At 42.3% G+C, this 25673-nt stretch overlaps 1 protein-coding gene across 1 annotated transcript; it reads left to right on the plus strand.

Annotated features, from left to right (window-relative positions):
- Positions 1 to 15150: 15150 nt before the first annotated feature.
- On the plus strand, positions 15151 to 23626 carry LOC118362887 (serine/threonine/tyrosine-interacting protein A-like). Its single transcript, XM_035743598.2, has 11 exons — positions 15151 to 15370; positions 15750 to 15782; positions 15930 to 15983; positions 16850 to 16947; positions 17057 to 17117; positions 19986 to 20022; positions 21210 to 21249; positions 21389 to 21439; positions 21556 to 21628; positions 21819 to 21912; positions 23074 to 23626. Exons 1-11 carry the CDS (start codon positions 15311 to 15313, stop codon positions 23145 to 23147), a joined length of 675 nt encoding a protein of 224 aa, XP_035599491.1. The 5' UTR covers positions 15151 to 15310; the 3' UTR covers positions 23148 to 23626.
- The last annotated feature ends 2047 nt before the right edge of the window (positions 23627 to 25673 follow it).

Genomic DNA, 25673 nt, shown 5'->3' on the forward strand with positions numbered 1-25673 from the left:
TTAGTTAAAATTTGGAAACATGAGAAAAGAGCTTCAGACATAGGGGGAAAAGGCAGGCGGAACAGCCCTCCCCACACTCCGGAGACCTTGAAGGTTGGAGAGCAGAGAGGAGAAGTTTTAGAAGGGGCGCCAGGACGAGCAAAGATAACAGAATGGGTAGATAATAGTTACTGAGTGGAGACAAAAGGGAGAATTGGACATGTGGAGAATGAAAGGGGCGCTCCTACATGATAATGTCAGAACATAAGGATAATACTAATCTTACCTAAATCATTATTTAGAGTAGGTAGGTTGTTACCTGGGCAGAGCCAGGTATCAAAATGGGAGAGGGTGTCCGTATGGGGATTACATGATAACCAACTTGGGACAGCTCTGGGATTGGAGAAGAGGGTATCCTTATAGCATAGGGGATCCCATAAAGCTGGATAGGTTTTCCATGATATGGGGAAACCTGGGAGCACTGTTGAACTCTTTAAATGTGATGAAATCCTACTAACCATCAAAACTATTAAGCTCTGATGCAGGCACTTACACCATCGGACTACAAAGGACCGGGACAGACACGATGGGTGTGTTTTCTATTAAGGTGCTACCAAAAACCACAGAGGTCCCAGACGAACCAGAGCCAGACACACTTCTCTACCACCCCTGACCGAGCCTGCCACCTACCATCACTGTGTCAAATCCCATTCAGGTAATTAACGTTAGAGATGATTCAGCTATTGATTAATTAGGCACTGAGACTGGTTTTGATGGTAGGGACAATTTGTGGCTGACTTATATGAGGTATACAGCTAAGACCCTGAAAAAGAAAGGACTGCATTATATGTGGTCATGCTAGACCTGTTCTGGCTACACACCCATTTGCTATAGGAGAAGGAGAGGGGTGGTTGTGTATTCTGAGAGGTTTTTACCAGGTTCAGCCCAATTCAACTCTGTTCCTCTTGAGCCTTGTGTTTCCTACAGTACCTCCTCATCGGTCCCCTTGGGGTGTTAAGGCATATGGGGTCAATTACAGTTGCATCACGGGTACAGGTAATGGCATAGACTATGGGAGATTGCCTGAAGCTGATTGCAGTAGTAACATGACCATTAATGCCACTTGGCCAGTTGCAGGCCTAAACCAAACTAGTGGTCTGGCTGATGTGTGGTGGATATGTGGACCCAAAAGAGTACTGAGACCCATTCTTAGAGGAGACTGGCAAGGTATGTGTGCTCTGACCGGTTTGATAATTCCACTGACCATTGTTGATGTTACTGCTGAACAGCTGTTAGGTTCTGTATCCAGGGGGCCTGAAAACATTACATCCCATGGGAGACATAGACGTAGTGCTCCATGGACGGAGGATGTAGTTGACATAGACACTAATCTGTTGGGGATGCTTGTTGGGGTTCCTCATGAATTTCAGGCACTGGGTAGGAATGACGGACTCTGGCACTTACTACCTATTATAGGTCCAGCCATAGTAGATGCAAGACATACTGCATGGATTAATTATATATACCTTAATCAACAGCGTTTTGTGAATTATACTCCCATGATGCACTCACTGGTATGTCTGAACAGCTGGAGGCCACATCTAGGTTGCCAGACAGAATAGATTTGGTAGTATATCTAAGGCCCTTAGTGGGCTTGATGCACTATCTGCTGAGATGAGACCATGGCGGAGGTGGAGGAGTCCGGACTGTTCTCTTGGTTGGGAGCCTGGTTTTGTAAGTTCACTGGTATGGTGGTTACTGGATTTCTGACTCTAATTGTTGTATTTTTGTTATTGATGTGTTGTGCTGCTTGCATCATACCTTGTTTGAAGAAGACTGTTAGAGATGTGGTACAGGCTTCAGGTATGATGCCTTGCTTGATGCTCCTGAAGGAGATGCAGATACGGAATCTAACTTCCGAGGAAAGATGGGGCTGACTAAGGATGACCCCTGGTTTGCTGTGGGTGAGGTCGTGGAATGATAACTTCTTAAATACATAACGTGTACGATATAACTTGTCCTCTCTTATGTGAAGGTTTAGAGTCCCTGGGTGCAGGATAGGAGTAGCTGAGAGGGACCAGATGGTTTATAATATGCTTTTGCTCTGCTTTACTCTGTTTTCCATGTCCAAAGTTTTATCCTATATCATACATGTCAATAACGATCCAAGTTTAATCCTGTTTTGATAAGTGACACCCTTATGACAAAAGCATGTATCACTTGTCGATTTTTTTTTTTTTCTTGGTTGATTTTTTCTTTTCTGTTTTTCTGTAAAAAATAAATAAATAAAAATGTTTTATTAATAATAAACGTTTTATTATTTTCATGAAATGCTATTAACATATTACTATGTTGGGACCGCTGAAATAAAGGATAATGAGTGACACCCTTGTAGTCAAAAGGGGGAATCAAAAACTCCAGTTAATATATATGTTAATCAACAAAGGGACGTGCATCACTTCATATATTCACAAAATAAAGGTTTAAAGTTCCTGGGTTCATCAACCTAGTATATCGGATGGTGGTTACACCCCTTGGGGGTGTAAAAAGGAGATTATGAGGATTCTGTGTTATGCACTTATAGCCCGTTACCATATATGTGATAGAATATTATCTGCTGTTGGCTTGTGTGGATGTATGTATGTGTTATGCAACATAGCTGACTTGAAACATTGTTAACAGTTTCAGGGCCATGGGCCTTTCTCACGATGGAAAATACAGAATAACATGAAGACAGGGAACTGTGCAATGAGTTGGGGGGCACATTCAGAACGTAGTGTTGCGAGAACAAACAGTCTTTTGTTAGATAACAGGAGCTAGGTGCGAGATAACGGTATCGAGCATGAGCGCATAGATATTCTTCACAGCAGCAGTTACATCTATCAACTGAGCGCTTAGGGGGCTGGGACCAGCCTCTGCGCCAACAATCATGCCCGATAGGCTGGGTGAGTTTAAACCACGCCCAGTCTCTACTCTGACAGGCCGGCTCGGAAGCAGGAAATATTTCTATCAGGGTATATTTATAATATCTTTGTCAAGAACAAGTCAGTTCTCTGTTTTCCTGCTAGGTGGGACAGAGAGCCCGTATATACAAAAATTGCATTTTACCACTTATTGTTAGCTAATAAAAAATACCTAGTATACAATTGGTGACTCATTGTCAAATTTATCCTGATACCAGATTGAATTGCCAGCGACTAACAGTAACACAATTACTTCAAGTCTCTAGGTATAAAGCTTCATTACTTCTTATATGCATGCACTGTATAAGCCTTCATGATATCCTACTATAAGGTTTTATCATTTATGTCTCTATGTGGAAATTGTTGAGTCATTGACTAAAAATGGCTTTGATAGTAATGGCTGTTAGTCTGAATCATTATGAGATGATTAAAATACATTATATTGGTAAAAAAAAATCTATATAAAATCTATATATATTCAGCTCACCCATATATACAGTACAGTGCATTCGGAAAGTATTCTGACCCATTTATCCACTTTTCCCACATTTTGTTACATTACAGCCTTATTCTCAAATTGATGAAATACCTTTTTTCCCTCATCAATCTGCATAATATTGTATATACTGTACCAGTCAAAAGTTTGGACACACCTACTCATTCAAGGGTTTTCTTTATTTGGACTATTTTCTACATTGTAGAATAACAGTGAAGACATCAACACTATGAAATAACACATGGAATCATGTGGTAACCAAAAAACGTGTTAAACAAATCAAAATATATTTTACATTTCAGATTCTTCAAATTACAGTGATGTATGTCAAATGTGTGCACATGTAACAACAAAAAGAAAAGCTGTTAAAACAAAGTCCTCTGGCGATGGGTGAAGTGCCCCAAACCCATTAAAAAAAACAAAAAAAACAATGAGGTGATATTCACTTTAATTTAATTGCTACTGTATATGTTCTTGTGGTGCTTCTGTGCCAGGATTGAATGGGGTAATTCCCCTTCTATGGTATGCTATAAAGTTCAGTTGGTGAAGGACGAGACAGCTTAACAAAGGACGTTTAAGACTTGAGATAATTGAGACATGGATTGTGTATGTGTGCCATTCAGAGGGTGAATGGGCAAGACTGTCACACCTGCTCCCGCTCTCCCTCTCTGGCACACGGGGGCGCCAGGCTGCCCTTCTTCTTTACGCACACCTGTCACCATCATTATGCGCATCAGCGCTCACTGGTCTGTCCTGGACTCCTTCACTTTGTTGTTTGCCTTCCCTATTTCTGTCTGCTCCCCATTTGTTCCCTGTGTCAGCAGTAATGTCGGTATGTGTTCATGTCCAGACGCTGTCCTCTCCTGTTCCATGTTCGATTTGCCTATCAAATGTTCACTCTCTGTACTTGCTTCTCTACCAGCGTCGATCCTTATAAAGACAAAATATGCCTTTGACCGAGATATGGTAGTAGGTGTCAGGCGCACCGGATTGTGTCAAGAACTGCAACGCTGATGGGTTTTTGTCACTCAACAGTTTCCCATGTGTGTAATAGTGTATTTTCCATTTGATAGTGTTTTGATTTCTATGTACCATTTGAAATGTGATAACCTTGTTAAATTTAAAGTAACTGCCCAGTGTTTCCAGATTTCTATGAAATATGACCTGTAATTAATTACATTCAATATGATTGAAATTGTTTTCCTTACAAAAAAAATCAAATACAATTGTATTAGTCACATGCTTTGTAAACAACAAGTGTAGACTAACAGTTAAATGCTTACTTGCGAGCCCTTCCCAACAATGCATAACATTTCAATTAAGTATGTTAAAGAAAGGCTTGTCTGTGTTAGAATGGGGTGGGCATAACCCAACAACAGAATGATATGGACGTATACCATTCATTCAAAATAATAATGAGTAGACCGCTGATGAGCCATCTCATTCTCATGACCATTGCATCTTCAAATAGTTGAAACAAGTTTACAAGTCTGTTTACACGTTTCTCAAATTCATGCTTTGGCCACAAATATGATCTAACAACATTATTTGGGTATGAGTTACATGAATATGAACTTTTAAAAATGTGTTTTTTTTTTTTACTGGGCAGTTACTTTAAGAACTTTGTCCCATAGAGCTGGGTTTCCCAAACTTGGTCCTGCCCCCTTTTTGTTTTTGCCTTAGCACAATTTAAAAAATCTAGAGGGCTAGGGCAAAAACAACGTGCACCCAGGAGAGCCACAGGACCGAGTTTGGGAAACCCTGCCGTAGAGTACTGTAGAGAGAAACATTTGTTCAGTCATTTGTAAACTGGGTTGAGTCACTGATGTGATCTTCCTGTCTGGGTTAGGCGCACCCTTGGATTGTGCCGTGAGATCTTTTGGGCTATACTCGGCCTTGTCTCGATAAGTTAGTGGTTGAAGTTATCCCTCTTGTGGTGTGGGGGGCTGTGCTTTGGCAAAGTGGGTGGGGTTATATCCTGCCTGTTTGGCCGTGTCCGGGGTAATCATCCAGAACGCCGCAGCCCGTCTGGTGTTCAACCTTCCCAAGTTCTCTCACGTCACCCCGCTCCTCCGCTCTCTCCACTGGCTTCCAGTTGAAGCTCGCATCCGTTACAAGACCATGGTGCTTGCCTACGGAGCTGTGAGGGGAACGGCACCTCAGTACCTCCAGGCTCTGATCAGGCCCTACACCCAAACAAGGGCACTCAAGGCTCATCCACCTCTGGCCTGCTTGCCTCCCCTACCACTGAGGAAGTACAGTTCCTGCTCAGCCCAGTCAAAACTGTTCGCTGCTCTGGCTCCCCCAATGGTGGAACACACTCCCTCACGACGCCAGGACAGCGGAGTCAATCACCACCTTCCGGAGACACCTGAAACCCCACCTCTTTAAGGAATACCTAGGATAGGATAAAGTAATCCTTCTCACACCCCCCTTAAAAGATTTAGATGCACTATTGTAAAGTGGCTGTTCCACTGGATGTCATAAGGTGAATGCACCAATTTGTAAGTCGCTCTGGATAAGAGCGTCTGCTAAATGACTTAAATGTAAATGTAAATGTATCAGCGGATGGGGCCACAGTGTCTCCCTGACCCCTCCTGTCTCAGCCACCAGTATTTATGCTGCAGTAGTTTGTGTGTCGGGGGCTAGGGTCAGTCTGTTATATCTGAGTACTTCTCCTGTCTTATCCAGTGTCCTGTGTGAATTTATGTATGCTCTCTCTAATTCTCTCTTTCTCTCTCTCGGAGGACCTGAGCCCTAGGAGCATGCCTCAGGACTACCTGGCATGATGACACTTTTCTGTCCCCAGTCCACTTGGCCATGCTGCTGCTCCAGTTTCAACTGTTCTGCCTGCAGGCTATGGAATCCCTGACCTGTTCACCGGATGTGCTACCTGTCCCAGACCTGCTGTTTTCAACTCTAGAGACAGCAGGAGAGGTAGAGACACTCTGAATGATCAGCTATGAAAAGCCAACTGACATTTTACTCCTGAGGTGCTGACTTGCTGCACCCTCGACAACTACTGTGATTATTATTTGACCATGCTGGTCATTTATGAACATTTGAACATCTTGGCCATGTTCTGTTATAATCTCCACCCGGCACAGCCAGAAGAGGACTGGCCACCCCTCATAGCCTGGTTCCTCTCTAGGTTTATTTCTAGGTTTTGCCTTTCTAGGGAGTTTTTCCTAACCACTGTGCTTCTACACCTGCATTGCTTGCTCTTTGGGGTTTTATGCTGGGTTTCTGTACAGCACTTTGAGATATCAGCTGATGTAAGAAGGGCTATATAAATCAATTTGTTTTGATTTGAATAAAATCTCACCCAACAAAAATATATGCATGGGAAGGTACCCTTGTTTTGTAGGAAAGGCTTTCTGTCTGAATTCTATAGGCAGTCTTCATGGACACACACATAGGTACAGGTGAGTCCGATCTCTCATGCTGGGCCTATTTAGCAATAGTGTATTTTTCCTCTGACCATGGTCTATGATTTCTATGCGTCATTTCAATTGTAATAACCTTGTTATATTTCATGCTACTATGTAGAGGTAATGTTCTCCATCCCTGCACTTCACTGGCTTTTTGATGGACCGCAAACTCGTAAAAAGTGTAATAAAATGTCACCCTCCACAACAACAAAAAAGATATGCATGGGAATTTACCCTCGTTTCTGTCTGAATTCTATTGGCAGCATCATAGACTGGTCACTCTTCATGGACATACAGCCGGTCTCTGCTTGTGGACTGGGCCTCAGGACAACACAGAAAAACATTCCAGCTTTAATTCAAACTGTCTGAAAATGATGGAATTGTATTGAGCTCCTTGCAGGATTTCAGATCTCAAGTCATATCTGCACACACAGATACTCAAACATACAGCACAGACTGTTTTCAATTGTTAGCTCCATGGAAGGGGTCCTAATCCACGGCAGGACTCATTTCAGAGGCTGAACTCTTCTCCTTTCTTGAAAGAGACTCATTTTAAAGGCAGTGGTCCTCTTCTCTCTCTTCACCTAAAGCGACTCTTGATATGTACCTACCCTGTGAATGCATATGCAGTAGATCATGGGCGGAATCTTCATCTTAACATTTTCCAATGCTTGTGTCTCTCTGCTACTTGTGCCATGCCTTGCCATGTTGTTCAGTCACATAGCATCTACTGCGATTAAAACTATTACCTTAAGAAATCTGTCACACTCATATTACACACACACTCATCTTCTATGTATTCTCTTTATCTCTGGCCCAGGACAGTGATGGTTACAAGTGCCATCCACAAAGTAAAAAGTCAGCTGCCATGACCTGAGTCTGTGGCCATCTGACACAAACATTTGTCTACACGCACACACACACACGCAAGCACACACAAACAAGCACACATACAGTACACACACAGGTCATTATACTGTATGCACACTGTACAGGAAGTATTTGTCTTAGGACAGCACAAATTATTCTAACTGACACTAACTTTAATGTCACAGCTGCAAAGGGAATTAAATTGCATCTTACTATACATTTATGTATTTTGCATGTTTCTTGACTGTATGTTTGTCTGTTCTACGTCACCATCTTCATCATCCTCATCATGATCCCCATCATGTATGTACAATATGTAATTAGTAAAATATCGTATGGATGGTTGTATGTAGAGTTAGGCCTATTGATACAGTGGACTAATGAAGTTCATTGTAACTGAGTCTATTCTAATATACCTGCTTGCTTAATTCTCGCGTGTCCTTCTCCTGTTTTTTTTATTACACAGAGCAGTTGAGAACACATTACGTGGTGAGCAGAAAATGGCGGAATCTGATGCTGAGTTTGAATCTGATGGCACTAGAGAGTGATGAGAATGAAGGTGACGAGAATACTGGACGGACAACAGTCACTGAAGGACAGATAAAGAGAGCTCAAATCACAGTTAAAGCAACATCTAGTAAGCCGACTACTAATTGATTTTTAGTATAATGTATTGTGATGTCATGTCTTAAGACAAATACTTCAACTACCACATATGTCAGAGTCAAGGCCCGCGGGCCACATCCGGCCCGCGAGAAGGTTTTACGGCCCCTGGGATGATCTTGATTTATTATTAGAACCGGCCCGCAGACCGCAGCAAGCCGGCAGCCCGCAGATCTTTTACACGCACCAATACTACATTTCCCACAATGCAACGGTGACGCACCGAGCAGTAGGCTGCTTCATTTCAATATTTACAGTGGCACAGCAGTTGTCAGCATCACAGTAAAATTAACTTTCAGATACCCATCAAAAATGGCAAAACGGAAGGTGGACACTGAGAACCGGGGTTTCAAACAAGGTGGGAGTCGGAGTATTTGTTCACGGAGGTAGCTGGAAAACTGTGTGTCTTCTGTGTGGAGAAAGTGTGGCGGTACTGAAAGAGTATAATCTGAGACGACATTATGAAACGAAACACGCGGACAAAAACAAGAATATGGACATGGAACAAAGGCTACAAAAGGCAGAGGAATTAAAAAAAGAGGCCTCAAATCTCGACAGGCTCTGTTCAAAAAGCCAAATCACAAGGCCAGGCTGCTGTCAAGGCCAGTTTTATTTTGGCAGAAGAGATCGCTAAATCAGCCCGGCCATTTACGGAGGGGATTTCATCAAAAACTGCATGATTAAAGTTTGTGACGAAGTTTGCCCAGAAAAAAAGGCAACTCTTTTTTAAATGTGAGTCTGAGCAGAAACACCATTGCCTTGAGAGAGTAGACCAGTTGTCCATCAATCTAAAAAAGAGCAGCTTGTGAAAAGGGAAAAGATTTCATTGCATATTCCTTGGCTGTGGATGAGAGCACCGACATTTCTGACATTGCCCAGTTGTCAATTTTCATCCGCGGAGTGGACTCCAGCCTAAGCGTGACAGAGGAGTTTTTGGCTTTACGTCCTATGCATGGCACAACTACGGGGCATGATTTGTATGAAGAGGTGTCAAGATGTGTAAAATGAGATGGAGCTGCCTTGGGAAAACTCGTGGGTTTGACAACCGACGGAGCACCTGCGATGTGTGGACACAGGAGCGGACTGGTGGCGAAGATACGGGAAAAAGATGCAAGAGGAAAACGCGACAGGTGAGCTGACAGCTTATCATTGTATCATACACCAGGAAGCGTTGTGCGGTAAAGCCTTGAAATGGAGCATGTAATGAGCATCATCACGCGCACAGTTAACTTTATCAGAGCCAAGGTTTTGAATCACCGCCAGTTCAAGGCATTTCTGACGGAGTTAGAAACGGAGCATGGTGATTTGCCTTATCACACAGAGGTGCGATGGCTAAGCCAGGGAAAGGTGCTTCAAAGATGTTTCGAGCTTCGTGAGGAGATTTGTCTGTTCTTGGACAGCAAAGGGAAAGACACAACACAACTCCGAGACGAAATGTTTCTGTGTGAAATGGCTTTTTCTGTGTGACATTACGAGTCATCTGAATGCAATGAACTTGCAGCTGCAGGGTCGGGATCGTGTCATCTCTGATATGTACAGTACAGTGAAGGCATTTAAAACCAAACTGACTCTGTGGGAGACGCAGATGCGGAAAGAAAATTTGAGCCACTTTCCCAGCTGCCAGACCATGAAAGAAAGCTCTCTACCAGTGTTCCCGAGCGCACAGTTGGCTGATAAAATGGTATGCTTGCCGCTGACTTTCGACGCCGATTTGCTGACTTTGAAGCACAAAAGCAGGTTGGAACTGCTCGGTAACCCATTTGCTGTTGACGTGGAAAGCTCACCACCAAACCTCCAAATGGAGTTGATTGACCTCAATGCAATGATGCACTGAGGGCAAAATATGCGGCAGTGGGTGCTGCGGAGTTCCGCCCGTTTCCTCCCGACACAATGCCCCAGCTGCGCATCCAGGCTGCTCAAACGTTGTCTATGTTTGGCAGCACATACCTGTGTGAACAACTGTTTTCTTTGATGAACTTGAACAAAACATCACACAGAAGTCGACTTACTGCTGAACACCTCCACTCAATTCTGAGGATTTCCTCAGCTCAGAGCCTTACTCCCCGAACATTGATGAACTTGTGGAAAAGATGGGACACCACCAAGTATCACCCTCAACCTCAAACAAGTGAACATTACTGTGCAATCACATATTTAGAGTTTTTACTCAGTTCAAGTTTAAAAAGTTAAAGTTTAATATTTGTTTTCACTGCATGTTACTTCTCCTTAAACAAAGTGTTGTTTTTGATTAATAGATTTTTGCACTTTATTTTATTGTATTTCAATCCAATTATATTTTTAAAATATTTCAGTTGAGTGGATGATAGAAAATTGCTATTATTGTTTTTTTCTTTGAAGTAAATTTAGCCCACTTTTGCTAAAATAGAAAATATAGGCTACTGATGGTGCCTTGAATACCGGTTTCTTTCATTTAATGTTCATGTTATGGGGATTTTATAAAGGAAATTTGTCTTTTGTGTCTGTTGAAAATTAAAGATTACTGACAGAGCCATAAGAAAATATTGCTTTATTTATCTGATCATATTGGAATATATTTGTTAGGTTTTCAGTAGGTTCAATTAGGTTCACTAGACTATATGCGTCATTTAAAAATTTTTCAATGAACATTCGAACAGTCCGGCCCTCGGCTTGTAGCTAAATTTTTTTATTTGGCCCTCCGTCCATTTGACTTTGACACCCCTGAACTAGGCCTACTTCACAGTTTGTAGTAGCAGCATGGTTTAAGGATAAGAAGATGTACCTGGGAGATCTGTTTTGATGTTAAATGGTGAATCATCTGTTGGGTAAAGTGGAATCTTTGAGGCTGACGAGAACTGGAATTCTGTAGATTCTTTTGTGTCGGCGGAACAAAAGGGAGTATGCGTTGCGCCTCACCAGAATCAAGGAGAAAGAGGTGACTGCCATCGGAGCAGAGTACCATTGAAGGGTGTTTTTCGTGGAGTCTCTGTGGAAGTTGGGGCGAGAAGACCAATATGAAAATGTCTGGAGTGTAGTTGGGAGAGAGAATAAAGTAGACGGCACGGGTTTCCTGTTGTCACGTGTTAGAGGGTGTGTTATTTTAATATCTATATTGCATCTATTCCTTTGAAGTTGTCATGCTGATTGATGTCTAGGTACCTGGTTGAACTGGGGGGTTCTGTGTTTGAACTTTTGAAAGAGTATGGCCCCACACCCCTGTTTTATTGCCCTTAGGGTTGCTATCTATGAAGCAGTGTGTGTGTGTGTGTGTGTGTGTGTGTGTGTGTGTGTGTGTGTGTGTGTGTGTGTGTGTGTGTGTGTGTGTGTGTGTGTGTGTGTGTGTGTGTGTGTGTGTGTGTGTGTGTGTGTGTTAGAAACAAGGTCCCTTGGCATTGTGTACATTTCAAGCCATCTAAATAATGTTTCTCTGCCTAACACACTGTTGAGTTTCCTATTTAGATCTCTTTATATGTACATGCACAGAGCTTCCAGGTGGTTCCAGCCTATGGATGTTCGGTGCATGTACACCAGGGAGATTAGAACCTAAACAAGATATTTAAAATAAACTTTGACAGAATATTAAACATAAAAATATGTCTCCTAGGCCAATTCTCGGGGTTCTATGCGGCTCATGTCATGAACCCAATGACAAAAGCCTGGAGGATGTTTGCGTGAGACCCCAGAATGTTTTAAAGGAGTTTGGGTACAGTGAGGACATATGTCTTACATATTCCAACCTGAGGAATCTACGGTTAAGATATTCACAGACAGCGGCCACAAACCCCTTTATCGCGCAGAACCCGGGAGTTTTTCTCCAGCGCTAAAGGATGAGAAAATGGCTTAAGATAAGACTCGCTGTGTCAAATTGAACAGTCCTTGAGCGCTTCAAGTTTGCCCGGATATGCGCTGGAAGAACTGGTCTGTGGACGAAGTGATCTGATGGCCCTAAGAATCGCTTCAATGGCGTATACCCCTGACTCTGTCTGAACACGCACCCCTGAGGGGCCCCTGTGTTGAGGATCAGCATGGCAGATGATCTCTCCTTACCATATAGGGGCGGCTCGTCAGGAAGTCCAGGATCCAGTTGCAGAGGGAGGTGTTTAGTCCCAGGGTCATTAGCTTATTGATGAGCTTTGAAGGCACTATGGTGTTGAACGCTGAGCTGTAGTCAATGAATAGCTTTCTCACATTGGTTTTCCTTTTGTCCAGGTGGGAAAGGGCAGTGTGGAGTGCAACAGAGATTGCATCATTTGGGGATCTGTTGGGGCGGTATGCAAATTGGAGTGGTTCAGAGCCGATGTAGTACGATTCCTCCAAACTTAGTCCTGTATTGACGCTTTTCCCTGTTGGATGGAGGAGGGCATTCGTCGGAGGGTATAGCAGGATTTCTTATAAGTTTCAAGGAGTCCCGCCGTAGTCCCGCTCATGAAAGCGGCAGTTCTACCCTTTAGCTCAGTGCGACTGTTGCCTGTAATCCATGGCTTCTGGTTGGGGTATGTACGATACGGTCACTGTGGGGACGACGTCATCGATGCACTTATTGATGAAGCCATGACTGATGTGGTGTACTCCTCAATGCCATCGGAGGAATCCCGGAACATATTCCAGTCTGTGCTAGCAAAACAGTCCTGTACCTTAGCATCTGCTTCTTCATCTGACCATTTTATTTTATTGATCTAGTCACTGGCGCGTCCTGCTTTCATTTTTGCTTGTAAGCAGGAATCAGGAGGATAGAATTATTTTCAGATTTGCCAAATTAAGGTTGAGGGAGAGCTTTACATGAGTCTCTGTGTGTGGAGTAAAGGTGGTCCAGAGTTTTTTCCCCTCTGGTTGCACATTTAACATGCTGATAGAAATTTGGTTTAAGTTTCCCTGCATTAAAGTCCCCGGCAACTAGGAGCCGCCTCTAGGTGAGCGTTTTCTTGTTTGCTTATGGTGGAATATAGCTTATTCATTGCTGTCTTAGTGCCAGCCTCTGACTGTGGTGGTATGTAAACAGTTGCGAAAAATGCAGATGAAATCTCTCTCGGTAGATAGTGTGGTCTACAGCTTATCATGAGATACTCTACCTCAGGTGAGCAATAGCTCGAGACTTCCTTAGATATCGTGCACCAGCTGTTATTTACAAAATACATAGTCCGCCACCCTTTGTCTTACCAGAAGCCGCTGTTCTATCCTGCCGGTGCAGCGTATAACCAGCCAGCTGTATGTTGATAGTGTCATCATTCAGCCACGACTCCAAAAAGCATAAGATATTACAGTTTTGAATGTCCCGTTGGTAGTTTAATCTTCCGAGTAGGTCATCTATTTCATTGTCCAAAGATTGCATGGTTGCTCGCAGAATGGAAGGAAGTGGGGGTTTATTCGATCGCCTACGAATTATCAGACGGCAGCCTGCCCTCTGGACCCTTTTTCTCCACCTCCTCTTCACGCAAATCACTGGGATCTGGGCCTGTTCCCGAGAAAGCAGTATATCGTTCACGTCGGGCTCATCAGACTCATGAAAAGAAAAAAAAGATTCTGCCAGTCCGTGGTGAGTAATCACGGTCCTGATATCCAGAAGTTATTTTCAGTCATAAGAGACTGTAGCGGCAACATTATGTACAAAATAAATTTAAAAATAAGTTACAAATAACGCAAATAAACAAACAAAAAAAATACAATCGGTTGGGGGCACGTAAAACGTCTGCCTTCTCTGGCTCCATTGTTATGAAGGAAGTAGATATTTTGACATTTATTGCTATGGCGATAAACTGCAGAAGTAGATTAGGAGGCCCCCTTGGAGTCAGAATTTTCTGACCTCAACTGACCAAGACTCACCTCCAACAACACATAACACTTCACATAACTCTGCCCCAAAACAATTACAAATGATCTCAACCACTGGCATAGGGGCTTTTTTAGGTGAGCACTGATGCCACCCTGTGATAAGCAGTGCCCACTTTGCAAAATATTTATCGCCTCTCCGGGGCACTGTTGCAGTGACGCATCGTTGCGGCGCTTCCCCAACATTCAAAAAAGAGTCTAACATAAATCATGTAGCAGATATAGTATATATCTGTAGAAAAAGAGTATGTGGCCTTTTCTGTAGCCTACAGGCTGTAGATAAAATCTATGACAATGTAATGAGAGACAGTTTTTACATCATGCAGGTTTCTCTGATCAAATAGCCTAAACTAAATGGTGCCATCAAAAAAAAAAAAAAAAAAGTGCTGACATGTTAACAAACAACATGCTCTAATAACAGAACAGGTCAAAGTAAAAAGGAAAATATGGACTCGGGACTGGCCTGAGTAGGGCTCTGAGTGTGTTTTGAGGGTTTTACGTTTTTGCTTTGTATTTAGTTTTTAGTGAATTGCATTTTACGTTTTGGATATCCCTTTTTTTATTGGTCATCCGGGATCCTTGGGACATCCCTACCCTAACCTTAACCATAATCCTAACCCTGACCCTAATCTTAATTTTTTTAAATTTCAAATTCAGTGGGGGTAGGGATGTCCCAATGAACCAGATAGCACCAAAGCTTTTTAATTTCCAGCATCCAGTAGTGCGGAAATACACCGTTTGCCCCAAAACATCACCTGAGAAGAAGAATGGTTTCCACTAGTTACCATGAAAACAACCAGTTTTAGTCTTAATTTAAGTTTATGTTTTGGCATAATGTTAGCCGCGTGGTTAGGTTGAAGGATAGGTTTAAAATCACATTTTAAGAAAATAAATGGTAGAAATGGGCGTGGTTTATGACTTTGTGGATGTGGTAACTAGTGACGAACGGCATCTACGTAACTTTGGTCACGTGACTCCTCCGAGGGAGCAGCATGGCGGACATGAATACGCAACCTCAAAACAAACTCCTGCAATTATACACTTAGCAAACCACGAAAACCGTGCGACAGGCGTAGGCCACGTCCGCCTGAGGTCACTGCAACATGGACAAGGATAATAATCTTCAGTTCCCGTCCCTTCCTGCGTCAAAGGATGACCTATTGGTAAGCGATAGCATGCAAGCCAACGCAGCTAGCAAATCATGAACAATTTAGCTAACTTGCGAGCATACTCAAAAACAGCCCGTAACATGAACAAATTACTCTAATAACATGTAATCGCACTCGCTAAATTGGACTTGTAGCTAAATGTAATCATGTATGAAGTGAATTCAAATGTTTGTTTGCTAGTTTGCTAACTAGCTAACCACATATCGCCAGTCGAAAGAGTTCAGCTGGCTATCCCATTGGCAAGTGTAGCTTATGCTCGCTACAATAACACATCCAGGTAGGGGTATCTTGTGGCAGATGACTACTGACAGGCTAGAGAACTAGCTAACCAGTCAGTTAACATATTCCATTGATTTTCTTATCTATTCCACAGGACTGGGCGTATCCTATGAGAAGAGAGATGCAGGTACTGTTTGCTTGTTGCCCTTTTGTCCCCAAAATTGAATTATTGTAAGGGGCACCAAAAGTGACTGCTGTTGAGTGATTAGCTATAGTAGCTAAATCATGTAATCTCATAATGATGTACCTAAAACCTGCTCATCTGTTGTTTTAGGAAATTCTACCAGGCCTGTTTTTAGGTCCCTACTCAGCTGCTATGAAAAGCAAGGTAATTTGGTATCCCGTAAATCTGCTGGGGTGGCTGTTCTTATCTGCTGAGGGCAGGTGTGGGTGCAGGCATTTGTTCCAGACTAGTCAAGCAGAAACTCTTTACTATTTAACAACCAAACGGAATGAAACTGGGAGGAAACTACCAAATTATTTTTATTTAACCTTTTCTAGACAAGCCAGTTAAGAACCAATTCTTGTTTACAATGACGGCCTACCCAAGCCAAACCCGGACGATGCTGGGCCAATTGTGCGCCGCCCTATGGGACTCCCAATCATGGCCGGGTGTGATGCAGCCTAGATTCGAACCAGGTACTGCAGTGACTCCTCTTGCACTGAGATGCAGTGTCTTAGTCCACTCCCCCATAAGTAACGCTAATTTACAATAGACAACGTTTTGCAACAGAATTGGCGTAATGGTTACACCCCTGATTCAACCTGTCAAATCTTGACTATAGACTGGGTTTAGTTGATTACTAGAAGCAGGTGTGTTTCTGCTTGGCTAGATGAAAAGCCAGAACCCACACCGGCCCTCTACGTTGGTCATCGAAACATTGAAGGTCCTCAGCACGGTTTTCCGATAGTGATTGGAACTTATGCTGTTTTAATGATCCTACAACGCGCCGAATAACAAATGATGCGTGTCGTTGGAGCATGTGTTGATACTGATAGGATCGAAAGAAAGGCAGGGCTGCTCTCTGATCAACCTTCTCCATTCAAATCTTACCTTGAAATTATAATTATTCCACAATATTAATGACTGATCAGCTGAGAAAGAGATGATTTTGGGAAACTGTGCCCTGGACTATAAAATAACAACATATTGTAGAATCTCAAAGTTAACTCAACTCTTTTGGTCTTTTTTAGCTTTCTGTCCTTGAAAGACAGGGGATAACGCACATGGTGTGTGTCCGCCAAGATATCGAGGCCAATTTTATAAAGCCCAACTTCCCACATAAATTTAGGTAAGCGACAAACCGAGAACAGGTACTTGTAGTCTATATAACTCAGCCAATGACATCTCTCACTTAATTTATCAGCTAATTAATGTGGCCTGCTTTCTTCTGTTTTCAGATACCTCGTTTTAGATATTGCTGACAATCCTGTGGAAAACATAATTAGATATTTCCCTATGGTGAGTTTCAGCATGTGTGGTGGATAATGTTACATAGTATTTCAGTCGGTCAATAAAAAGTGGTCAGCTGAAGCAGATGCTAAGCTACAGGACTGTTTTGCTATCACAGATTAGAATATGTTCGGGATTCTTCTGATGGCATTGAGGAGTACACCACATCAGTCACTGGCTTCATCAATAAGTGCATCGATGACGTCGTCCCCCACAGTGACTGTACGTACAATTGACGCCGGAAGTTTACACATACTTAGGTTGGAGTCATTAAAACTCGTTTTTCAACCACTCCACAAATTTCTTGTTAGCAAACTATAGTTTTGGCAAGTCTACTTTGTGCATGACACAAGTATTTTTTCCAATTGTTTACAGACAGATTATTTTACTTATACTTCACTGTATCACAATTCCAGTGGATCAGAAGTTTACATGCAATAAGTTGACTGTGTTTGGAAAATTCCAGAGAATTATGTAATGGCTTTAGGCCACGCAGCCGTCATTCCGCTCAGGAAGGGGACATGTTCTGTCTCCTAGAGATGAATGTACTTTGGTGTCGAAAAGTGCAAATCTATCCCAGAACAACAGCAAAGGACCTTGTGGAGATACTTTTGTACTGGTTTCCTCCAGAATCTATATCCACAGTAAAACGTGTCCTGCATCATGTTGTGGGGGTGCCTTGCTGCAGAAGGGACTGGTGTACGTCACAAAATAGATGTTATCATGAGGAAGTAAAATTATGTGGGTATATTGAAGCAGCAGCTCAAGACATCAGTTAAGAAGTTAAAGCTTGGTCGTAAATGGGTCTTCCAACTGGACAATGACCCTAAGCATACTTCCAAAGTTGTGGGAAAATGGCTTAAGCGGAAAAATGTCTTAAGAACAACAAAGTCGAGGTATTGGAGTGGCCATCGCAAAGCCCTGACCACAAGCCTATAGACAATTTGTGTGCAGAACTGAAAAAGCGTGTGAGCGTGTGTGAGCAAGGAGGCCTAGAAAACTGACTCATTTACACCAGCTCTGGTGAAATTAAGTGATCCAAACTGACCTAAAATTGATTTTTTTACTAGGATTAAATAACTGCAATTGTGAAAAACTGAGTTTAAATGTATTTAGCTAAGGTATATGTAAACTTCCGACTTCAACTGTACATACCCCAACCAGAAGCCATGGATTACAAGGAACATCCGCACTGAGCTATTGGGTAGAGCTGCCGCTTTCAACGAGTGGGACTCTAATCCGGGGAAGCTTATAAGAAATCCCACAATGCCCTCAGAAGAAATATCAAACAGGCAAAGCGTCAATACTGGAATAAGATCAATCTTACTGATGGATGACCAGGACGTGTACTCCGAGCATGCGCTGACCAACTGGCAAGGGTCTTCATTGACATTTTTAATCTCTCCCTGTCTGTAATACCAACTTTTTCAAGCAGACCACCATAGTCCCTGTGCCCAAGAACACTAAGGTAACCTGCCTAAATGACTACCGACCCATAGCACTCACGTCTGTAACCATGAAGTGCTTTGAAAGGTCAGTCATCGCTCACATAGACACCATTATCCCAGAAACACTAGACCCACTCCAATTTGCATACCGCCCCAACAGATCCATAAATGATGTAATCTCTATTGCACTCCACACTGCCCTTTCCCACCTGGACAAAAGGAACACCTGTGAGAATGCTATTCATTGACTACAGCTCAGCGTTCCACACCATAGTGCCTTCAATGCTCATCACTAAGCTAAGGACCCTGGGACTAAACACCTCCCTCTGCAACTGGATCCTGACGGGCCACCCCCTGGGTGATAAGTGTAGGTAACAACACATTTGCCACGCTGATCCTCAACATGGGGGCCCCTCAGGGGTGCGTGCTCATTCTCCTCCTTTACTCCCTGTTCACTCATGACTGCATGGCCAGGCACGACTCCAACACCATCATTAAGTTTGCCGATGACACAACTGTAGTAGGCCTGATCACCGACAACAATGAGACAGCCTATAGGGAGGAGGTCAGAGACCTGGCCGTGTGGTGCCAGGACAACAACCTCCACCTCAACTTGATCAAGACAAAGCAGATGATTGTGGACTACAGGAAAAAGAGGCCCCCATTCTCATCGACAGGGCTGAAGTGGTGCAGGTTGAGAGCTTCAAGTTCCTTGGTGTCCAGTATACCAACAAACCATCACGGTCCAAACTCACCAAGACAGTCGAGGGCACAACGAAGCCTATTCCCGCTCGGGAGACTGAAAATATGTGGCATGGGTCCTCAGATCCTCAATGTTCTACAGCTGCACCATTAAGACTGGTTGCATCACTGCCAGGTATGGCCTGCTCGGCCTCTATACCAGGCGGTGTCCGAGGAAGGCCCTGAAAATTGTCAGAATCCAGCCACCCTAGTCATAGACTGTTCTCTCTGCTACCGCATGGCAAGCGGTACCGGAGTGCCAAGTCTACGTTCAAAAGGCTTCTTCCCCCAACCCATAAGACTCCTGAACAGCTGATCAAATGGCTACCCAGACTATTTGCATTACCCACCTATGCTGCTGCTACTCTATTTATTATCTATGCATAGTCACTTTAACTACCGACATGTACATATTACCTCAATTACCTTGACTAACAGGTGCCCCCGCACATTGAATCTGTACCTGTACCCCTGTATATAGCCTCGCTATTGTTGTTTTATCACTGCTCTTTAATTATTTGTTACTGTTATTTTTCATTTTTTTACTTAACCAACAATCCAGTATTTTTTTTTGTTTGTTAAGGGCTTAATAAGTAAGCATTTCACTGTAAGGTGTTGTATTCGGCACATGTGACTACAATTTGATTTGCCCTGTCATGTTAAAATGTATATTTTCCTCTCTCCACAGATTAAAGAATTTATTGATGACTGTTTAGCCAGTGGAGGTAATAAATATTTTCTTTAATTGAATAGTATCTTGTCTTTAGAATTTAGTTGCAATAAACTGTGTGCGTACAACAGTGTGCGGGTACTTTTACTTCAATGTTACATTTCTTGTACCCTGCACCTTGAGAATTGTTGGAATTTGCAGTACTATACAATACTTGTGAACTTTTTACAATATACACTACTGTTCAAAAGTTTGGAGTCACTTAGGAATGTCCTTGTTTTTGAAAGAAAAGCAACTTTTTTGTCCATTTTAAAATAACCTCAAATTTATCAGAAATACAAGGTAGACATTGTTAATGTTGTAAATAACTAGTGTAGCTGGAAACTGTTTATTTTTATGGAGTATCTACAGAGGCCCATTATCAGCAACCATCACTCCTGTGTTCCAATGGCACTTTGTGTTAGCTAATCCAAGATTATCATTTTAAAAGGCAAATTGATCATTAGAAAACCATTTTGCCTGTTTGAAGGCTGTTCAATGGAGAAATTGCTGCCAGTTTTAGGGCTTGTGAGGCATCTGTTTCTCAAACTAGACACTAATGTACTTGTCCTCTTGCTCAATTGTGCATTGGGGACTCCCACTCCTCTTTCTATTCTGGTTAGGGACAGTTTGCGCTGTTCTTGGAAGGGAGTAGTACACAGCGTTGTACCAGGTCTTCAGTTTCTTGGCCATTTCTTTCATGGAATAGCCTTAATTTCTCAGAACAAGAATAGACTGATGAGTTTCAGAAAAGTTATTTGTTTCTAGCCATTTTGAGCCTGTAATCGAACCAACAAATGCTGATGCTCCAGATATTCAACTAGTCTAAAGAAGGCCAGTTTTATTGCTTCTTTAATCAGAAAAACAGTTTTCAGCTCTGCTAACATAATTGCAACGGGGTTTTCTAATGATCAACATTAGCCTTTTAAAATTATAAACTTGGATTAGCTAACACATGCCATTGGAACACAGAAGTGATGGTTGCTGATATTGGGCCTCTGTATGCCTATGTAGATAAGCCATAAATCAGCTGTTTCCAGCTACAATAGTCAATAACAACATTAACAATGTCTACACTATTTCTGATCAATTTGATGTTTTAATGGACAAACAATGTGCCTTTCAAAAACAAGGGGATTTATAAGTGACCCAAACTTTTGAACAGTAGTGTATCTTGACTCTGTCCTTGTCTTGTTCACATAGGAAAGGTACTAGTTCATGGAAATGCAGGGATATCAAGAAGGTTTGTCACATCTCATGTTATAGATTAGATTTTTAATAGATCCTTATTGTTTGAAAATACTGCTTGAGTGTTGATCTTGCTTGATCTTCCTGTTCGACAAGTATTACTCTCAATCACAATTATTGTCTTGTCCTTTCAGCGCTGCCTTAGTTATTGCATACCTTATGGAGACATTTGGCATAAAGTACAGGTAAGACCATTCAACAAACCAGGCAGGTTTAATTTATTGCAGAGACGCTGTCCAGATGCATTGTGACCAAAATATCTAGTAACATGTCCTTCTGAAATGTGCTGGTTCTTCTACAGGGATGCTTTCAGCCACGTTCAGGAGAGGAGATTCTGCATCAACCCTAACGTGGGCTTTGTGCATCAATTACAGGTAGGGTCCTGTGTATCAAGTCGTGAACTCATAATCTTTCAAACAGCTCTGATCGCTGAGATTACATGAGGCATATTCAATGGTTTTCAACTTTACAAATGTGTCAGATGGATGTCTGCTTGATACCAGACATTTCTGTCTGAATGGTTTGTAAATGCAGCGCTCCATCTCTTGATGATGTGTTTTCCAGGAATATGAAGCGATCTACTCAGCTAAACTAACCATCAAGATGATGTCACCAATACAGCTGGGCAGATCGTTCTCCCTGCATGCTGGAATGCCAGGTCTGTGTGTGCATCTTCCATTCATGTTAGTTACAGGAACCTGGGCTCATTCCATGCTTACCATACACGTCTGTGTCACCGTGGGTGCATTTTAAGAGGACTTACCAACAGCCTAGAAAGTCCTCGATTGCAGTCGGCGGAGGTTCTTATGTACAGACAACACATTTAGTGGTTTTCCAACCGCAAAGCTCATAGCAACAGCGCAGTGTCAAAATACCCACCGTTGTTCAATAGAGGTTTTAGTTAGAGAAGAGTTTATTGTGAAATTCTACCACCCTATATCATCCAACAACACATTAAGAACACTCACAAACTAAATATCATATTGTGGTAAGAGGTCTCTCAAATATCACATTTGTTTGGATCCGCTATAGCAGGGGTACTCAAGTACTATTTGAGAAGTTCCGGTCACATACCTTTCCTAGGTGGCAAACCCCCAACTCGAAACCCATGCGACCCAAACTGTTCACAGCCCTGTTGGCGGAGATAGCTTTAAAATTAATAATTCTAATTTCCCGCAATTCTACACATTTTCCATGCCTTATGAGTGTTTATATGATATTGGGTTGTAGTCCGACCGCGGTCTGCCAGTAGAGTATATGGGGGCATTACAGCTTATAAATTGTGGCAAATTATTCTTATTCAGGTTCACGTAGGTCAAGCTAAAACACCCTAATTAATGATTGGGGGACAATTGTGCTTTCCACAATAGCTGCAGGGTGCAGTGGATGAGGAGCAACTGCAGAGACTTGAAGCGACTTAAATCAACACGGCATGACTGCCAATCATGTGGTTTATGCAGTCGACATGTCGGCTCAACTTTTATCCCTGTATTGCAATATGCATTGAAAGAAGTTGATCAGCAACTGAGCAGAATTGATGCTCTCATAAGTGCCCAAAGATAAGCGATTCTTTCCCATGAAATTCAGGTGTTTTTACACAAAGTTTATTAAAGGGATACTTCTGTAATTTCCTACTTACCCAGATTCAGACAAACTCACAGATGCCATTTTTATGGCTCTGTGTGCAGTTTGAAAAAAAAAAAATGTAAGGTAGCATATTGTACTGAAGTATCCCTCTTTAAGTTCACCACCAGTCACTGCTATCTTTCCCTGTCTTTATTTCTGGATGTTTGACCCTGTGAATGTCTGTACTTCTCAGGCAGCCTGAAACGAAGCCTGGAAGAAGACGAGGACTTCGGGGGAATGCAGGTCACTGCTGCACAGAACGGATAGGTTTATTATGCAGATAGCGGTGTCTTTGCATACAGTGCACTCTTTTAAAAAAACAACAACATTTTTATTGGGATTAAAAATGTAGATATTTCAACTTTTCTAAAGGGGATGGGTGGGGGATTGGGTTCGCTTCCTGACGTCTGAGACCAAAGGGGGGTACAGTTTCATAAGTGATTATTATTTTTTTGCTGAATGCACTGTTTTTTGCAGTTTTATACTATTTAAAGCATTTTGCATTTTCAGCGGGACAGTATTGCAATAATGCACTTTTGATACTTGATTTGTTATTTCTTGCCAGAAGGTGGCAGTTGGTGTAAGGGACAGTAATAGAAAGTCAATGCCCTATGGAGAGATGGAGGCCCACATTTGGGAGTGTTGGACAGAGATTAGGCTTAAAATGTGATGGTATTTAAATGAAAGGGAGAGAAACGCTTGCCAGAGAATTAACGACCCACTGCTCAATAAACAGACGGCTAACATGCCTGTTGTACTGTCATTTCTAGATGATCGATTTAAAACTATTATGGAAGTTTACGTAAAAGTCAATGCACCCAAGTAATTTACCCCACACAAATATACATGGCAATTCTTTGATATCTGATACCAAATGTACTGTAGCTATGTAGTTTATGGGACAGAATTTCATCTTGATTACAAACTTCCTGAGGGCTGAAATAACCAGTAACTAATACAACCCATGTCAAATCAAATTGTATTTGTCACATGTGCCGAATACAACCGGTGTACAGTCGTCGCCAACGGTTTTGAGAATGACACAAATATTAATTTTCACAAAGTCTGCTGCCTCAGTTTGTATGATGGCAATTTGCATATACTCCAGAATGTTATGAAGAGTGATCAGATGAATTGCAAAGTCCCTCTTTGCCATGCAAATTAACTGAATCCCCAAAAAACATTCCCACTGCATTTCAGCCCTGCCACAAGACGACCAGCTGACATGTCAGTGACTCTCTCGTTAACACAGGTGTGAGTGTTGATGAGGACAAGGCTGGAGATCACTCTGTCATGCTGATTGAGTTCGAATAACAGGCTGGAAGCTTCAAAAGGAGGGTGGTGCTTGGATTCATTGTTCTTCCTCTGTCAATCATGGTTAACTACAAGGAAACACATGCCGTCATCATTGCTTTGCACAAAAAGGGCTTCACAGGCAAGGATTATGCTGCCAGTAAGATTGCACCTAAATCAACCATTTATCGGATCATCAAGAACTTCAAGGAGAGCGGTTCAACTGTTGTGAAGAAGGATTCAGGGCGCCCAAGTAAGTCCAGCAAGTGCCAGGACCGTCTTCTAATGTTGATTCAGCTGCGGGATCGGGGCACCGCCAACACAGAGCTTGCTCAGGATTGGCAGCAGGCAGGTGTGAGTGCATCTGCACGCACAGTGAGGCTAAGACTTTTGGAGGATGGCCTGGTGTCAAGAAGGGCAGCAAAGAAGCCAAACTGATATTCTGCAAAAGGTAATAATAATAATATATGCCATTTAGCAGACGCTTTTATCCAAAGCGACTTACAGTCATGTGTACAGGGATTGGACTGCTGAGGACTGGGGTAAAGTCATTTTCTCTGAATCCCCTTTCCGATTGTTTGGGGCATCTGGAAAAAAGCTTGTCTGGAGAAGACAAGGTGAGCTCCACCATCAGTCCCGTGTCATGCCAACAGTAAAGCATCCTGAGACCATTAATGTGTGGGGTTGATTCTCAGCCAAGGGAGTGGGCTCACTCACAATTTTTCCTAAGAACACAGCCATGAATAAAGAATGGTACCAACACATCCTCCGAGAGCAACTTCTCCCAGCCATACAGGAACAGTTTGGTGACGAACAATGCCTTTTCCAGCATGATGGAGCACCTTGCCATAAGGCAAAAGTGATAACTAAGTGGCTCGGGAACAAAACATAGATATTTTGCGTCCATGGCCAGGAAACTCCCCAGACTTTAATCCCATTGAATCTGTGGTCAATCCTCAAGAGGCGGGTGGACAAACAAAAACCCACAAATTCTGACGAACTCCAAGCATTGATTATGCAAGAATGGGCTGCCATCAGTCAGGATGTGGCACAGAAGTTAATTGACAGCATGCCAGGGTGGATTGCAGAGGTCATGAAAAAGTGTCAACACTGCAAATGTTGACTCTTTGCATCAACTTCATGTAATTGTCAATAAAAGCCTTTGCCATGTATGAAATGCTTGTTACTATGGAATACTGAAGTATAATTACATCTGACCAAAATATCTAAAGACACTGAAGCAAGAAACTTTGTGGAAATTAATATTGTTAATTCTCAAAACTTTTGGCCATGACTGTAGTCCTAACCATGAAATGCTTTTTTTTACATTTACAGCCTTATTCTCAAATGGATTAAATATTTTTCCCCCTCATCAATCTACACTCAATATCCCATAATGACAAAGCAAAAACAGGTTTTTGGAAACAAAAAAACCCCGGAAATATCATATTTACATAAGTATTCAGACACTTTACTCAGTACTTTGTTGAAGCACCTTTG

Source organism: Oncorhynchus keta, unplaced genomic scaffold (assembly GCF_023373465.1).
Source record: "Oncorhynchus keta strain PuntledgeMale-10-30-2019 unplaced genomic scaffold, Oket_V2 Un_contig_27647_pilon_pilon, whole genome shotgun sequence".
In the NCBI taxonomy this organism is placed as follows: Eukaryota; Metazoa; Chordata; class Actinopteri; order Salmoniformes; family Salmonidae; genus Oncorhynchus; species Oncorhynchus keta.

What these genes read in the sequence shown, in the direction of transcription:
- LOC118362887 (XM_035743598.2), top strand. Translation starts at nt 15,311, where the DNA reads ATGGACAAGGATAATAATCTTCAGTTCCCGTCCCTTCCTGCGTCAAAG. An exon ending in TGACTGTTTAGCCAGTGGAG is followed by an intron (nt 20,023 to 21,209) that starts GTAATAAATATT and finishes TTGTTCACATAG; the next exon opens with GAAAGGTACTAGTTCATGGA. An exon ending in ACATTTGGCATAAAGTACAG is followed by an intron (nt 21,440 to 21,555) that starts GTAAGACCATTC and finishes GTTCTTCTACAG; the next exon opens with GGATGCTTTCAGCCACGTTC.